Source organism: Myxine glutinosa, chromosome 14, assembly GCF_964187855.1.
Source record: "Myxine glutinosa chromosome 14, kmMyxGlut1.1, whole genome shotgun sequence".
Lineage (NCBI taxonomy): Eukaryota > Metazoa > Chordata > Myxini > Myxiniformes > Myxinidae > Myxine > Myxine glutinosa.
Genome location: NC_136274.1, coordinates 41,856,751 through 41,875,204, shown reverse-complemented (window position 1 = coordinate 41,875,204; position 18,454 = coordinate 41,856,751). Strand labels below are relative to the sequence as shown.

The 18,454-nt window shown below is 44.3% G+C and overlaps 1 protein-coding gene across 2 annotated transcripts in view; it reads left to right on the top strand.

The window, feature by feature from the left end:
- Positions 1-18,454, top strand: part of LOC137439734 (AT-rich interactive domain-containing protein 1A) — a 148,392-nt gene that overhangs the window by 68,529 nt on the left and 61,409 nt on the right. For both annotated transcript variants that reach the window (XM_068135778.2, XM_068135779.2), the window contains exon 5: positions 992-1,081. In XM_068135778.2, coding sequence (XP_067991879.2) covers positions 992-1,081 — 90 coding nt within the window. The remainder of the gene's footprint in view (positions 1-991; positions 1,082-18,454) is intronic.

Below are 18,454 nucleotides of genomic sequence, written 5' to 3'. Positions count from 1 at the left end.
TCATTTCTTTTGTAAGAAATTTTTGTTGTATTGTTAATGTGTGAGTGTGTGTGTGTGTGTGTGTGTGTGTGTGTGTGTGTGTGTGTGTGTGTGTGTGTGTGTGTGTGTGTGTGTGTGTGTGTGTGTGTGTATATATATATATATATATATATATATATATATGTATGTATGTATGTATGTATGTATGTATGTATGTATGTATATATATATATATATATATATTATATATATATACCCACACTGTATATATATTTTATATATTTAAATATATAAATTGATATTTATATATGTATATATATATATATTTATATGTATATATATTTATATATATATATTTATATGTATATATATTTATATATATTTATATATTAATTCATTTATATTTATATATTTATTTATTTATATATATATGCTATTGCTTTGGAGACTTTTTCATGATGGGCATATCATTGCAAATATAACAGAGGTGTGTGTATATACTGTACGTACTGTATATTTGAAGGCAAAACCAGATTTTTTTTTATTTCCCCCTTCCACGTATCCCATTCATTCATTTCACTTTTCTCGCCATCCCTCCCATCCCTAGCTTGTGCCATGTATTGTGTTAAAAAAATTTTTTTTTCCTAAAACTCAAGTTAGTGCAGTGTTGCTTTGCATTTGCAACATGATAGCTGTGCTGTGCAAATCCTGCGGTATCTCCATCTTTCTGTTGTGCTTGCTCAAGCCGAAATGACTACCAAAAAAAAGAAATGACAGGAAAGATACTCTGGTTGTTAGCGTAATACCCTTGCATCACTTTCCCATAGTTCCAGAGAATGTAATATATTTTGGGTTTGGCCCATATTAGCCTGGGGTACAGTTTTTGGAATTTCTACACTGGCAAGAGGTTTTCCACTTGCATCTCTTCATCCTGTCACCTGGACTCCTTGCTAACACTTGTGTCCTGTCGCTGTCACTTTCCCATCACCCCCACTCCCCACCGCTAACACAGGCCACCAGCTGACCCCACAGCCTCCCAGTAACCAATCAGAGTCAAGTTCTCACTCATCTGTCAGCCAATCGCCCCGTCCCCAAGATCCAGGTGTGTACTGCCCTATCCCCAATGCTACTGCAGCGGCAACCTTATTTTGCTTGCCTATTTGCTTTGTTGCACACATTTTTGACAGTGGAACAGTGTGTCCCCAACGTTTGCAGCAAATATAATCATACCTTATCTCCATTAATGGGTTTGTGCCAGGTCATGTTTACCCTAAAACGTTTCCAATTCATGAATTTCGCTCATTTAACTCGTTTAGGATTCAAGACCTGAACCAGAAAGCCTTTTGGGCCAATAGTCTCCTTTCATGGAATGCTTGATGTCAATATTAACGTCAGTTCAATAACATGCTGCTAACAAACCATCGCTTTCATCCATGTGTTCTTTCATCCGCCTTGTAGTTGGGTAATTTGAATCGAAGAACAGAAAGACGTCCATGTCCAGCAATAACGTGCTCTCCATAAGGGCTTAACTGTGCCTCATATGTCTGCCTGCACCATGCCGATGGAAATTGTCACTTTTTGTGCAAGGAAGTGATAATTGACACACAACACCTGGCATAAACTTGATCATTGGTACCATTGTCAACGTCACGAACACATTAATGGAGACGAGGTGTTACAGCCTAACTTTGCATGGAGAAACCTTAAAATATATATTTTTTTTGATACAGATTCAAAGCTCATATAAGATTGGGTTGATAACAGGTGAAAAGGCAACATAGTGACATTGGAACCACAGTTGGATACAGCAACCAAGGGAATGAGCCAACAATCGGAGAGGGAAGTATGTCAAGCAAAGTAACCTCTAAGTTGAAGGGTAGAGCCAGTGATTTTTTGCAATCATGGAAAACGGATGGAATTCATGGAATCAATGGCCTGAAACGGAAAACTGAATCTGACACGGAAAAAATGGAATGTCATAAATTACAGTCTGGATTAGGTCAAATTACACATAAAATATTCACTATATTGTCTGATTTTTGTGGACGATTCTCCACTGACTGTAATTGTAATGCACAGAGTGTAATTACGAAAATTCATTAATAAAAAAATACACTGCAATTCGATACACGAGCAATTCCGCCCGTACCTGGTATGCAAGCAAAACTAATGCTTCTCTCGCGTCAACTGCAGCTGCTTCTGACGAGCGGTGCTGTGGATCTCGATCTCGATTGTTGGCACTAAATACTAAATAAAATTCCATCTCGCAATCTCTGGAGAGACCTCGTCAAAGTTCGATATGAAAGTCGCCCCACTTTGTGAAAAATTTGGTGAAAACATTCCCTGAAAATACGATCGCCGGCGAAAAACAAAATGCCAGTCATCGCATGCACGCAAGTGCAGCTTTGGAGAAACTTTTTGTTCTGGTGAAAAATCGTCGACATACAGATGAGATTGCTGAAAATAATCAAAACATGAAAAACCATGGTGTGTTTATGTCGATGTCCAAATGACCACATCTGTGGGAATATACGTGGACATCGTAATCAATATAGATTTGGTTTAAAGTTATGAAAACGTGTTGAATGTTGAAAACCTGTTGAAAATCTGTTGGAAGGTGTGAAAACATTTTGCGACCGAGGAGACCTGTTGAATGGAGAAGGTGGATCAGACTCGGCAACGGTTGCTAGAGTGAGATGTGCATGGAAGAAGCTTCGGGAACTGAGTTGCGTGCTGACGAGGAGGGGAGTGTCGTTGAAGCTGAAGGGAAAGGTGTATGCTGCATGTGTGAGAAGTGTTATGATTTATGGGAGCGAGACATGGGTAATGAACGTAGAGCAGCAACAAAGGCTGGAAATGGTGGAAATGCGAATGGTTCGGTGGATGTGCGGAGTATCGTTGAGAGAGAGGAAGACAAATGATGAATTGCGTAAGATGATGGGAATAGAGCCTGTGATTGATGCTGTGAAGAGAAACAGGTTGAGATAGTTTGGTCATGTGTTGAGGAAGGATGAAAGTGACTGGTTGAGAAGAGTGATGGAAATTAATGTAGAAGGAAGTAGAGGACGGGGAAGACCGAGAAAGACTTTGCTAAAGGTGGTGGAAGAAGAAATGCGGGCAAGGGGTTAACAAGGGGAGATGCAGAAAATATGGCAAAATGGAGAAGATTGTCATGGGGCCCGCAAGGCTAACCCCTGCTCTAGCAGGTAAAATGGCCTTAAAATGCCTGTTGTTGTTTGTTGTTTTAAAGTTCCATGTCCCATGGATACACGTTTTTCCCATCTGCCGTTTTTTATTATCTCCACTCTTTTAAAAACAGGAAAGGTAATTTGTAATTGGCTCCTGTCTGTCTGTCTGTGTCGGTCTGTCACGCTATCTCCTTATAAACAGTTATGCACGAATACACCACACTTGGTGGTTATGATCACCACATTTCACAAAGGTGGAACCTTTTGCCATCTTTCAACTTTGCTTTAGGTGTGAAGCATTGGGATTTGTGATGACACGCCATCGACTTCTCGTATTATTTTCATTTTATTGTTCCCTGTACTTGTGTGGCACCCTGATGGCAAAGTACATTGCCCAGGGGGTGCCGTGGAGGATTTTACGTGCACTGACTTGAATTAAAAAAAAAAATTCAATGCAAGTGCACAAACACGTCCTTATTTTTTCTATTGATCAGATGAAACGGAATTTTTTTTGGAAAAACAGAAAACCACTGACTCTTGGAGGGTTGATGAGTCAGGTAAGATTAAAGGGGTTAAAAAGGATTGCATGTACAGATGGGGATGACATGAAATTGTGGTGCATTGTTTGCTTGAAGTTCTCGAGGCAAGCGTGCAATTAAACCGTCTCTGGAATGATGTTTCACAAAGAAGAGCGAAGGAGTGAAGCCGCAGTGGTGTTTGTCAGGCTTGGTGGTGCTCGGTTCTGTTTGTGCCATCGCAGATGACCCACAAACAATTTATTAAACCGTGTAGCTTTGGGCGTCTGGTACATGTGCTACTTGAAAATGTCGGTAGCTGTGGAGGAACTCCGAGTATAGGTTTGAAACAGTCAAGGGCTTAATTACCTCGTGTAACTTTTCTTGTGTGCTTCCTTCCCTTTGATACATCCCCCATAATATATCCCGTTTGCCTTTAAGTAACCCCCACCTATCCCCCTCCTCCCCAAACTTCCCCTGAAAGCAATATCCCCTTTCAGATTAAAATTTGTGATGCCTACCCTTACCCTTGAAGCAATACCTATGTTTCCCCTTAATTAAGGAACACTTCTTAGTCCTTGAGCCAGACCAAAAGTAATGCTCCGGCGGGGGGAGTAATTCTCATTATGATTTTCCATTAGACCAATGTCTCAAGTGTCAGAAAAGGTGTGATGGACATCTGAGAACGGTAGCTTGGTGCCCGGATGGACGCCATCTTTGAAACCACCCAGCTCGAAAATGCCCATTTGGTGGGGTACATTGTTGCACGTGTATCTGGAATTCTATACTAGCTATCGATGTGCGGTTGACGACTAAATATACGTCCGATGTGCACCGTCTAAATAAAAAATAATATGAAGCATTTTGTTTTAGATTAATTATTATAAAAATCAATTATCGAAAAAAAATCATATATTTTTCAATATTTTATTATTAGACTTGTACTTTTTTTAGTGAAACAACACTGGTATGATTTTCCAAATTATGCATTGTGCTACACCGTTTATCTGTCTATAAAAATAACTCAAAAACTAAAACATATCATCCACCACGAGTTTACAACAAATAAATGTAAAGAGGCATAAAATGACTTAGGCCGCCGCTGGCATTATCTATTCTGACGATAACGCAAGTTAGGAATGTCGTACGGAGAGGATTTTAACACCATACGATATCTAATAAGCAGGCGGAAATTGTTACATAGGAAATCTGCACTTTGGTGGCCATCTTGGATTTCAAAATGGCCGCCAATTATATTAATTATTCATTACTAGAGTTTGGAAAGACGTATGGAGCTGATTTTAACACCATACGATGTATATTCCTAATAAGCAAGCGGAGGTATCATTGAACATGTCATGTTTTAGTCAAATAACACCGGTATGATCTTCCAAATTATACATTTTGCTAAACCGTTTATCTGTCTATAAAGATTTTCAGGCAATTTGGCCTGCATTATAATAGAGAACAACATATGCTATACAATATACAGTGCACACAAAGTTAATCATCAGAGTCGCCATCAGAGTCATTGGCATCCTGAGCCACGATAGCATCATCCTGCACCATGTTGGAGCATCCCTGCAGCTTACACACAACAGTGCACTTCAACCCATTCAGTATGCAGGAGCAATCTGACGGTCGACACGTCCTTCTGCATGTGCATGAGATGAGATTCAAGACGACATCTGGAGCTGGTAGACCCGCCATCCATCGGATTGTGAGCGAACCGCCATCATCGAGTTCCCAACCATGTCCTGCTGATGGTGTTGGGACGTCTGGTAGGTTTTCAAGGCTGCGTCGCCAGATAGCCGCCTGATAGTTGGCCCTAAGCGTATGCTGCATCAAGGAGTCTTCACAAGGCGGCAATTGTCCAGATTCGATCTGGCCCTTCTTTGCACAGAACATGTGATAACGGAGCGAATTAACACCGACGATCTTCGTGTTCTTGGCGTACAGCTGACACGTGAAGGCCTGAATGCTATTGAAGACGTCTGTTGGTACATTCCACGAAGATCCCAGATCTGTGAATGCTTGAAGATACAGCTCATTCGCTTGCACAAGCTTCAAAGCCTTTATCTTTCCTTGGCTAGCCAGAGCACTCACAGTGTCACACCCACTCCATGCATGAAGCCCTGGCAATGCACTGCAAACTCCAGACCCCAATACCGCAGCCAACTTTCCAACGTCGATCATTCTGACTCGAGCCTTTGTTCCTCGTCTGATGAAGAGCTGACTATCGATGGTTCTGCTGAGATGAAGACTGATGATCAGAACGTCGGTGTCATCTGCCACTAAGATGATCGTCTTGTAGTGGGTAGCGGCGTGCTTTGCGTGGAGAAACATACGCGTGTCTGCTTCCTCGTGGCTACATTCGAGTGCTTGCACCAACTTCCACCTATCGTGGGTCAGTACCACACATTTTTCACCACAGGTGACATACAGTGTTCTGTTGCCTAGCTTTTCGCGATTTGTTTCATGTTTCCACGACTCCGCCAGAAACACAACCAGTTTCTCCTTTGTCTGGCTGCAAGCAAGGAGACGCCGCCAGTTCATGATTTTGTGTGCGGGTCTGATCTCGCTGAAACTGATGCCTTCATTTGAACCGCGGTTCACACGCTCAGCTGCTTTGATGGATTCTTCTGTGTATGTGTCAAAGACAACATCGATGCGCTCACTGCCTTGACCAGCGTGAAGCGCTGCAGCAAGGATGCGGTCAGATAGTTCTTCGAACGTGTCGTTCTCGCCATGCATCTTTTGTATGAGAGCCATCGCATCAATTATTGTTGCACTTCGCTTGTCAACGCTCTCGGCTGGTTCCACAAGACCTTCCATGTGTTTCGCAAGTGCAGCTTTGTTCGTTTTTTTCATTGACCCATCAACGTTTGCCAAAGACCATGGTAACGGCCCTAGTGGGTGACAAAGGACAAGTTGCATGTCGAGGTTCCTTGTCTTGGCGATGAGTATCATGGTGGCAAACAGTTGTCTGTCAGCTCTCAGGACGATCTCCTTGTTTGTGCCCTTCACAACTTTCTGCTTGATCTTACCAAAGGTCTTCAAGTTTAGCTTGTTCAATGTGTCATGAAAGCCTGTTCCCTCTTCAAGACGTTTCTGGAAGCTTTGATACGCCGCTTCCCCCTTTTGCAGGGTGTTGAGTAGGTCATTAGAAACGTCCTCCCTCGCAGCCGCTCCGGTAGATATACTGAGAAGACATGACGGATCATCGGCGAATGGATTGGTCCAGTCATTTTCCAGTAGATCACAGATAGCTGTGACGCCAGACTCATCACGTTTGATGCGAGAAGTAGACAAGTCAGGGTGCTTGGCGTGAGATGTGTCGCTGCCATTCACAAGGATAGTTTCTCGTAGTTGCCTCAGTGCAGTAGCCCGATTTTCTGCAGTTAGATAGTATCGTGACACAGCCCCTTGTCGAAGACTAAAACGTTCAAATGCTTTCACTTCTGCTTTCAGGTTTACGCACTCTGCAGCAATCTCTCGCTTTGTCAGATTATCGGGCATCAAGTATACACGGTGTTTCACATTGAAGAAGATGAGCGATTCTCCAAACTCTCTTTGTAATGTGCGCTGCAGATTCTTCTTGATGGAGTCACGAACATCAACTGAAAATGTATCTGAAGACAGGATATCTGTTGCAACATCAACTATTGGAACAATCCTCGGGTTCAAGAACAAGTCAGTGCGAATGAAATTGAATATACATCGTATCATTTCTTTTTTCTCGATATTATCTTCAATGTCAGTTTCTACTTGAGGTTTTTGGGGCCGTGTGTAGTTTCTATAGCAGGAGAAGTGGTAGTGAGCCTCAGCTGCAACCATATCTCGTGTAGTCAATGCCAAAACTCTCTCATCATTGCGAGCTGTCGCAGCATCTCTTATTGTCTTATCTGCTCGAAGTTCAACAGCCAAGACAACTGTTTCACGGGTACGACTGCCTTTTATGAATTTTGAAGCACGCTGGCAAAAAATGCATTTATCATCGTAGACCGTTGAAGTTGATCCTGTCTCTTCCCGTGATGATCGCCGTCGCACCGCATCGCCAGTATCAACTGAAGAACTTCTAGCTGCATTGGTCAAAGTAGCTAGGTGGTTTTTGTGAGTGAAGTCTGATCTACAAGCCCTATGGTATAATATTGGAATATTAGGAAGTTCAACTGCGCCTTCTTGGACTAGCTTTAGAATTGGATAAAAGTTTCTAACTGCGGCTGCGTCACACAATGTCTTCCAAGAACTGTTGCCCGCTGCCTTGCTTAGTTCAGAGAGTGGCGACTTCTTGCTGCACAGGATGCACGTTCCGGACTCAGGTTCAATCTTCGCCCGTTTCGCCTCGACACCGGCCATCTCAGCTGAAAGAACAAAAAGACTGACGTTAGATTACTCCGATATCCGAAAAGCTCGCCAGCTTACATAGACATACTCATCCAAGTCAGTGAACATGTTAGATGGCGCCACAATACAACTCTATAATAGAGTTGTATGTGGCGCCATCTAACATGTTCACTTTTAGTTCTTAAGCCACCCACCCCCCCCCCCCCCCCTCAGAAATTAATCAGGTCACCGCAACAAATCTCAGACTGAGATATAGAATATAGAATATAGATATAGAATAGACTGACGTCACTTTCGGCACTGGGTTCTGTGGGTTGATTATCGGCGGGAAATTCCAACTGACATAGTTTCGGTTTGTGGAAAGTGCATGCCTTTTCATATATTTTTTGTGTACACTCGTGGTGGATGATATGTTTTAGTTTTTGAGTTATTTTTATAGACAGATAAACGGTGTAGCACAATGCATAATTTGGAAAATCATACCAGTGTTGTTTCACTAAAAAAAGTACAAGTCTAATAATAAAATATTGAAAAATATATGATTTTTTTTCGATAATTGATTTTTATAATAATTAATCTAAAACAAAATGCTTCATATTATTTTTTATTTAGACGGTACACATCGGACGTATATTTAGTCGTCAACCGCACATCGATAGCTAGTATAGAAGTCCAGATACACGTGCAACAATGTACCCCACCAAATGGGCATTTTCGAGCTGGGTGGTTTCAAAGATGGCGTCCATCCGGGCACTAAGCTACCGTTCTCAGATGTCCATCACACCTTTTCTGACACTTGAGACATTGGTCTAATGGAAAATCATAATGAGAATTACTCCCCCCCCGGAGCATTCACTTCAAAAAATGGCCGGTTGGCTCAAGGACTATCTGGTTCTGGGTTGCTCCATGTGTCGTTAGAATCTGCAGTTGCTCCTTCCACCTCAATCAAAGTGGAATTTTCTGAGCCTGATCCATCATGTTTTACTGTTGTATCTTCATCCCTGTGTTGCTGTTTGCTTTTGTCCATTTTTCCATGTTAAATCGTACCTTGTTGTGCTGTATTATCGAAGTCGTTTTCATGTAGCTCAGGCCTACTCCTTGAATAGCTGACGAGCAAAACATGTCTTGCTTTTTCTCGTTCCGCCTCTTATTTCCCCTAAAGTTTTGTCCTTTCTGCCTCTTTCTCCTAAACGTTATCCGATTTCCCCCCCCCCCCCCTCGCTTCCAAAAAAAAAAAGACAACTTTATTTTTTCACTCTAAAACTCAATCTGATTCTGCCTTCAACCTGTACTTCCTTATTTCATTCTTTATCTCTCCCATTTCTCAATATCTTCAATTTGAATTCTCATTGAAGGAAATGCTTCTTCCTCTTCCATTAAAATAAATTAAAAACATTTTCTAAAATGATTAATTTTCCTTATTTATCCATGGGGCTGGTAAGGATGGCCTAGAGGTACGCATGTTGCACATTCGCCTCAAAGCCGTCTCACCTGGGTTCAAATCTTGGCCCAGTTATAAACTGCCATCCTGGTGTTTCACAGGCATGTTGATTCATCAATGTGTGTGCCGTCCCTCAGATGGACATTAAACAGGTATCCATTCTGCTAGCATTAGTTGGTTGATGTTAAAGATCCCACGATGCCCTTTCGTATCGCCGGCACCATGAATAAATTACAAATTCCTGCCCTAACCAGCAGAGGGCATTGTATCAGCGGCACAGCCGCGTCTTTAATAGCTGGTGATGCTACTCACAGCCGTATCATGCATATGGAAGAAGATTTCTCCATAACGAGTACCCCATGTGTTTTTCTTCTTTTCACGATCAATTCTTCTTCCCTTGTCACAAGGCATATCTTAACCTGTTTCTCGCCTAAGCGTTTGGTCCACCAACCCTCCTCCCGTATCTGCAGCACCAATTTTCTCTGTGCTTTCCACAAAAAATCTTTCCACCCATCCCATTACCTTTATCTCTGTATGTCAAATTTGGTAATCTTGAGAAGTTCAGTTTACAGAGGTTGTCTGCTCACCACCATCAAATCCCTTTCACGTTATTTTAAGGTGTCAACCCCTCTGTGTTTGTTACCCCTTCTCCCCTTCAACATTTACAAGCCCATGCCCTTCCAGCCCCATCCCTTCTATGTCCCCCTCACCTCCACTTCAGCATCTCTCCTTCAAGCTTCCTCCTCACCCCACCACCTCAAACACTCCCCCTCATCCCACCCTATTCAAACACTTCCATCGTCCTGCACCCTCCTATCTTCCCCCTCATCCCGCACTCTTCCTATGCCTCCTCTCCCATCCCTCACTGTGGACCTCAAACATCCGAGGCCTCTGCTCCAACCTGACAGATTTCTCAATCTAGGCTGCTGCAGATAAACTGGACATAATCCGTTTAACAGAAACCTTCCTCCCACATGACATCGCTGATGTTCTTGTTTTCCCCCAGCTATTGTCTCCTTTGATTTGATAGGCCCGAACCTCACCCTGGCAGAGGAGTAACACTTGACATCAATAACTCAATTTGTCACTGTCTGTGTACTGATCTTACAACTCCCAACACCCAGGACCAAAGGTAGATGGAGGTTATGTTTTCACCCCTGTCTGTTTGTCTGTCCGTTTGTCTGTTTGTTTGTGAACAGGATAGCTCAAAAAGTTGTGGACGGATTAGGACGAAATTTGGCAGAGAGGTAGTGTATGTGACAATGACGAAATGATTACATTTTGGTGAAGATCCGCATTCGGATCCGGCTACTAGAAATTTTAAAGTGATTCTTCACCATTGGCAGATCGGGCCAAAAACGATACATAGCAGGATATCTCAAAAAGTTGTGGACAGATTTGGACGAAACTTGGTGGACAGGTTGTGTGTGTGACAAGGACTAATCGATTCAATTTTGGTGAAGATCTGAATATACAGACTTGGCATTTAATATGGAATATATTTTTGTGGGGGTGAACTTACTTTTCAAGATGTCTTAGAACCAAAAGTTCATTGGAATTATGTTGAAATTATTCTAGATTTTGTTAATGTGACCTTTAAAAGAAACAAAAACCACATTTGACATTTCGAAACAAATAAATTGATCCTTGAAAGTGATGTAAACTGATATCGAACTCAATTCATGGACAGTACTGTGTTAAACTTCTGTACGTTTTCCAGAAGTATGTCTTTCTTTTGCACATTAGCCAAATTTTTTTATAACAAAAACAAAAGTTAAATCACGACTGGGATTACGTACAGTAAAATTACAGTTCAGTACTTCGTGTAACCCCCACGAGCATTCAGGAGAGCACGTACACGTTGAGGCATGCTGTTCACGAGATTTGCCAAGGTTTGGACAGGAATCGCTTGCCATGCAGTGACAATAGCCTGCTGCAATTCACGCACAGAGGTCGGCTGCTGGTCCAAGTGGTCGATTTGACGCGTTAATTCTGCCCACAAGTTCTCTATCGGATTCATATCCGGGGACATGGCAGGCCACTCCATATGCTCTACACCATGGTCAGCAAGAAAGTGTTGGATCATGCGAGCACGATGAGGCCGTGCATTGTCATCTTGGAAGACAAAGTTTCCTCGAAAGGCTGCACGAGCAAATGGAAGCAATGTTTCTTCCAGAATAGCCCTGTACTTGAACTGGTTCAGGTTTCCATTCAGAACAACCAGGTCAGTTTTGCCCCCTGCATGAAAAGCAGCCCAAACGGTCACCCCACCACCTCCAGCTTGGACTCTTGGCACTATACAATCTTTGTTGTAGGCTTCATGCACTTGTCTGCGCACTCGGACGCGGCCATCTTGACGATAGACCAGAAATCTAGACTCGTCACTGAAGATCACGTGATTCCAGTGTCCTGGTTGCCATTGACGGTGCTCTCTGGCCCACTGCAATCGGCGCTGGCGGTGTTGTCTGGTCAGGCGTGGCTTTCTCGGGGGGACGCCTGGCACGATAGCCTGCTTGAACCAGTCGTTGGTTGACTAGCCTTCTGGATACAGGCACATTTGTCAGTTGCTGCCACTCAGCCCTAAGCCGATTAGCTGACTTGGTACGGCCATTGCGGACTAACCGGTGCAGCTGGCGATCATCCCTCCTTGTGGTTCTGCGGGGACGTCCTGGCCTCGGTATTGGAGTAGGGACACCCCTCTGAGCATTTTGTTTCAGGATCTTTGACACCTGACCTTGAGTGATGCCATACTGCCGAGCAATAGCACGCCGTTTCATGCCGTAATTTCGTAAAGCCACCACTCCATGACAAACAGCATTGTCGAGTTGACGGACCATCTCCAGAGGAAGCGGCAATAACTTTTGGAGACGTGCAGCAGTTGTTTTCCACTAATACAGAACACAACAACCCTTGTATATCCCACTGTGAAGCCAATCATCAAATGCACCTGTCCGTACATTTTGCCACGCCACCTGTGATATAATCCTGTTGTTGACTTCTTGCTGCGACAGACAATCAGTGACATGGTTGTTTCAACAAATAAATCACCAAAGTGTAAAAGAAACTCACCAGATTGATATACTGAGTTAAGAAAGTAAACCCAAGTCAAGAAAAAAAAAATTCCATATTAAATGCCAAGTCTGTAGATTCGGATATGAGAACTATTTAATTTCTTAAGTGATTCTTCACCATTGAGTGATAGGGTGAAAACCAACATATAGCAGGATATCTCAATAGGTTATGGATGGATTTGGACGAAACTTGGTGGACAGGTTGGGTGTGTGACAAGGAAGAATCGATTCAATTTTGATTAAGATCCGGATCTGGATCCGGATCCGGCTGGTATAATTTTTTAAGCGATTCTTCACCATTGGGAGATAGGGCCAAAAACGATACAAAGCAGGATATCTCAAAAAGTTGTGGACGAATGATTTTGATAAAATGTGATTCTGTATTGTGATTTCTGGTCTACTCTAGGATACAAAACGTAAACTGTTCACCTGGTGGAGGTATGCTCTCTACTGAGTGCCGTTCTAGTTTTGGATGTGACTTCCCCTCCGCTCCGACCTCTTGTTTGTCTGTGTATTGTACTGTCCTCCAAACGGAGACGCCTCGATCTACATCTCTCTCAGATAACATGGACCAACTTTTAACCACTCATCCCAACTCTCTCTCTCTTTCGTACGCTACATCACTGAATAAAAGTATGTGGACACCCAAACATCACACCCGTATGTGCTCGTCAAACATCTCATTCCAAAATCATGGGCATTAATATGGAGTTGGTCCCCCCCTTTGCTGCTATAACAGCCTCCATTCTTCTGGGAAGGCTTTCCACAAGATGTTGAAACATTGCTGCGGGGATTTGCTTCCATCCAGCCACAAGAGTATTATTGAGGTCGGGCACTGATGTTGAATGATTAGGCCTGGCTCGCAGTCGGCGTTCCAATTCATCCCAAAGGTGTTCGATGAGGTTGAGGTCAGGGCTCTGTGCAGGCCAGTCAAGATCTTCCACACCGATCTCAACAAACCATTTCTGGATGGACTTCGCTTTGTGCACGGGGGCATTGTCATGCTGAAACAGGAAAGGGCCTTCCCCAAATTGTTGCCACAAAGGCGGAAGCACACAATCGTCTAGAATTTCATTGTATGCTGTAGCGTTAAGATTTCCCTTCACTGGAACTAAGGGGCCCAGACCGAACCATGACAAAAATCCCCAGACCATTATTCCTCCTCCACCAAACTTTACAGTTGGCACTTTGCATTCGGACAGGTAGCGTTCTCCTGGCATCCGCCAAACCCAGATTTATCCGTCGGACTGCCTGATGGTGAAGCGTGATTCATCACTCCAGAGAACGCGTTTTCACTACTCCAGAGTCCAATGGCGGCGAGCTTTACACCACTCCATGGTGATCTTAGGCCTGTGTGCGGCTACTCAGCCATGGAAACCCATTTCATGAATCTCCTGATGAAGAGTTGTTGTGCTGACGTTGCTTCCAGATGCAGTTTGGAACTCGGTAGTGAGTGTTGCAACCGAGGACAGATGATTTTTATGCGCTATGTGCTTCAGCACTTGGCTGTGCCGTTCTGTGAGCTTGTATGGCCTTCCACTTTGTGGCTTAGCTGTTGTTGCTTCAAGACGTTTCCACTTTACAATAACAGCACTTACAGTTGACCGGGGCAGCTCTAGCAGGGCAGAAATTTGACGAACTGACTTGTTGGAAAGGTGACATCCTATAACGGTGGCACGTTGAAAGTATAATTGATGGTATAATTAATGACCACATAGCCCCACCACAACCCTACTCCTTTCGGCTGAGGAGTGGTTAATTTGGATAACCGCCAAAACTACAGGTTGTACATGACTTCAGAGTGTGGATGTTGCCGGAGGTAAAATAACTTCGGGATTTAATCTATCCCCTCCGTCAACCCACTTCTAGGTAAAACGAGGTTAACACTAGCTAACAAATGAATTAATTAGGTTATCTTCCCCAAGTTTGGGAGGTAATAACGCCCTCTGAGGGTGGTGTTCTGTTTTATTTAATTATTTCCTTCAATTAACTATCTTTAAAGTTATCTGGTGAAAATCGGTCGATTTGAAGTCGTGAAAATAAAACGTGATCGTGGGATATCATAGTGAAAGGCCAGTTTTAATCGGTCTTCGATCACACCGGGTTACTGGTGAGAGATAGGAACACCACGAGGGGAACACCACTAGGTAGGTAAGGATAACCTTTATTTGGCGAAGGTTGGACAAAAATTGACCGAGTTATTCAAAATATGAACTTAAATAAAATAGATTTTTTAAGGCTGAAACGCAGTGACGTCATCACGTCCCGCGGCACGAGTTTCGATTCCGAGGAGATTTTTGTCATGTGCACTGCCTCATTTTGCGATGAATTCAAATTCTGTTTTCAGTGTTGTCGTGAAAGTGAGGTCCCTGCATTAAATGGGAGATTTTATCTGTTGAAATTCGGCCAATTTGAAAGGGTGGAAATAAGATATGATCGTTGGCTGCGATGGTCCCATTACGGGTCTGCTGGGGCAGGTCTTCCGGGCTCATTTCAACCCCGATCTCAACTCTGATTTTGGACCCGATTTCGAGCTTTGTTTCAATTCTGGTGATGCACTGTGTATATTATTGTGTGATGCCATAGTCTTGGTTGTTTAGAGAAACAAAGAATGTGGTAAGCCCAACAGATACGAGTGCGAAGGTACCCAGGTGAGCCGCGATAAGTAGACACATCGGGTCCTCGCATCTCCACACCCGCTCAGACTGCGGTCTACGCTCACCTCTCTATCTCCCCCTCTCTCTTTCTCTCCCGCCTTTTTCACTACCCCTCTTCTCTAACTCTCTCGGTCCCTCACTCACCCTCTCTCCCCCACTCGCCTGTCCCACCTCCTCGCTCACCCACCCCTCCCCCCTCTCAAGGACACCTGCTAGGAATAAGATGTGATATAAAATGAAGGTATAAAATCGGAATCTTGAAGCTTGCGGGATAACAAACAGCTCCTACCCCTCCATCTCCCTGTACCCTACCAGGAGACCACTCTCTCGGCGCCTGCAGGGTTCCCAAGACCATCATGGATAGCCATAGATCGGAGGAACCGAAGGTAGGAGTCGGCGAAAAGAGTGAGGCGCCGGACGAACAGCGGCCGTGCTGCTCCAGCATAAATAGGGGCAGAAGGAGGAGGAGATATTCTGCCACTGAGGCTGATAGAGAGGCCATAGAGAGACTCCTGTGGCAGGACATGATGGCGGAACAGCAGACCTCTCGATTAGAGAAACAACGTAGAATGGGGCCAACAGAGGGTTGCCGGGTGTGTGAGGAGGAAAGTTACCCTGGGGGTAGACATAGGGAGAGGAGTAAGGATAAGGGCAAGGCATGGGTGAAAGGGTGAAATAAAGCAAAGAACAGACCGTGACAAGAAAAAGGAGACCACTCCCTCGGCACCTGCAGGGTTCCCAAGACCATCATGGATAGCCATAGATCGGAGGAACCGAAGGTAGGAGTCGGCGAAAAGAGTGAGGCGCCGGACGAACAGCGGCCGTGCTGCTCCGGCATAAATAGGGGCAGAAGGAGGAGGAGATATTCTGCCACTGAGGCTGATAGAGAGGCCATAGAGAGACGCCTGTGGCAGGACATGATTGCGGAACAGCAGACCTCTCGATTAGAGAAACAACATAGAATGGGGCCAACAGAGGGTTGCCGGGTGTATATATATATAATATTGTTACGTTTACGGGGTAGGTAAGAGAATACTGTAGGAAAGGTGGGATTGAATAGGAAATAGTATGGACCATGTGACGTGCAGGAGCATTTTGATGTACAAAAGTAGAGAAAATGTAACTTAAGGTTTTGTTTAAATGTCATCATATGAGGGATGATGCCATGTTAATTAGTAGTAGGGATTAAGGTTTATTTCCCCTGTTGGTGATACACTCTGTTGCCATCCCTAACATTTATATCAACCTCCGGCCAAGCAAAACATCAGCCGGCTTGTATTCATTCTCCATGTACACGATACAGTGAAGACCTGCCCAGGAGAGGTGGAGCAACAGTGGTACGATGCGCAGGAAACAGGGCCAGCAGGCCACGCCCCCCCGCCTCCCCCAGTGATGTGGCTGCATGATGTGAGGGGGCGCGAGGCGAGCTCGTCGGAGAGGAAGCCTGGACATTTTATTTCTGTGACGATCGTGGGGAGGCTTTGGCTGCTGGTCTTTTCGGAGAGCTGAAGAATGCGCTGTCCTTCCCCATGCAAAGGATTGGAAACTTTGAGAGACCGGAGAGAAAGAGGGCTGTCTGCACCACTCGCCTCGGTACTGGGCACCCTCGGCGTTCGATGCTGCTGCCATCTTTCCGAGCTTCCCGCCCGGGTGGCTGCGGGCTTCATCGACTGCCAACCGTACCACAGGATCCATATTGGGACCAGCTAAGTGCTGGAGGGGAATTTTCATTCTATTACTTTACCCTATGTGCATATTTGTCCATGTGGAGGTACCACTCGAGTTCGGCAAAATGAGTACCAGCTTTGTGGTAATAGGGGCACTGCTATGCATCCAGAAAATGATGCAACCAGCAGGCATAGGCTGCATACGAAACAGCAACTCCACCAATGTCAGTTGTTCTGGCGGTGAGTGTCGATCGCGATCCGTTGAAATATTAAAACAACTGGAAAATGGCTAGTCATAACCCCCAATTAACACCCAAGGTTGTTTATAACCTGCTGGAGATGTCCAAATAGCATTGCCTTCATTTATGACGGTACACACTATCAACAAATATTTGGCACAGCTATTAGTTCACCGGTCTCTGCTGTTGTGGCAAACTTTGTGATGAAGGAACTCGAGTAAAAAGGTATTCGAGTCCAATGAGAATTAGCTCCCATGGCACTGGAACAGGTAAGTGGATGACACTCGCCATTGTGCATAGGGACATGGTAGACCACCTTCTTAGTCAACTTGGTTGAGCATTTCACAGCATAAGCTTCACAAATGATACTGAAAAAGAAAGCAAATTGGCCTTTTTGGATGTGAAGGTTAACTGGAAACCTGACGGCTACTTTAAAGACTCCAGTATACAGGAAGCAAACCCGCGCCAACGGATTGTGGGATTTCAAATCCTTCAACCCAATTGCCCACAAACGCAGTGTAGCACGGACTCGGGCAGCTCAGACATGGGCTGTCATCTTCCAAAGTCGATGCAATTAAAGAAATAAGATTAGTTAAAGGTGTCCTGCTTAATGTGGAAAGGAAAGGGATACTCCCTGCCCTGAAAACCAAAACAGACAGAAGTTTGCCATTCGTCATGCAGAGACTGACTAATTCTACCTTGGTGAAAACAAACAACAACAACAACATGCATTTTAAGGCCATTTTCCCTGCTAGAGCAGGGGTTAGCCTTGTGGTCCCCATGACAATCTTCTCCATTTTGCCCTATTTTCTGCATCTCTCCTTGTTAACCCCCTTGCCCGCATTTCTTCTTCCACCATCTTTAGCCAAGTCTTTCTCGGTCTTCCCCGTCCTCTACTTCCTTCTACATTCATTTCCATCACTCTTCTCAACCAGTCACTTTCATCCTTCCTCAACACATGACCAAACCATCTCAACCTGTTCCTCTTCACAGCATCAATCACAGGCTCTATTCCCATCATCTTTCGCAATTCATCATTTGTCTTCCTCTCTCTCTCAACGATACTCCGCACATCCACCGAACCATTCGCATTTCCACCCTTTCCAGCCTTCGTTGCTGCTCGACGTTCATTACCCATGTCTCGCTCCCATAAATCATAACACTTCTCACACATGCAGCATACACCTTTCCATTCAGCTTCAACGACACTCAGTTCCTGAAACTCCTTCCATGCACAGCTCACTCTTGCAACCGTTGCCGAGTCTGATCCACCTTCTCCATTCAGCATGTCTCCGAGGCAGCAAAATATTTTCACACCTTCCAGCTTCACGCCGTCTCCAAGATCCAACT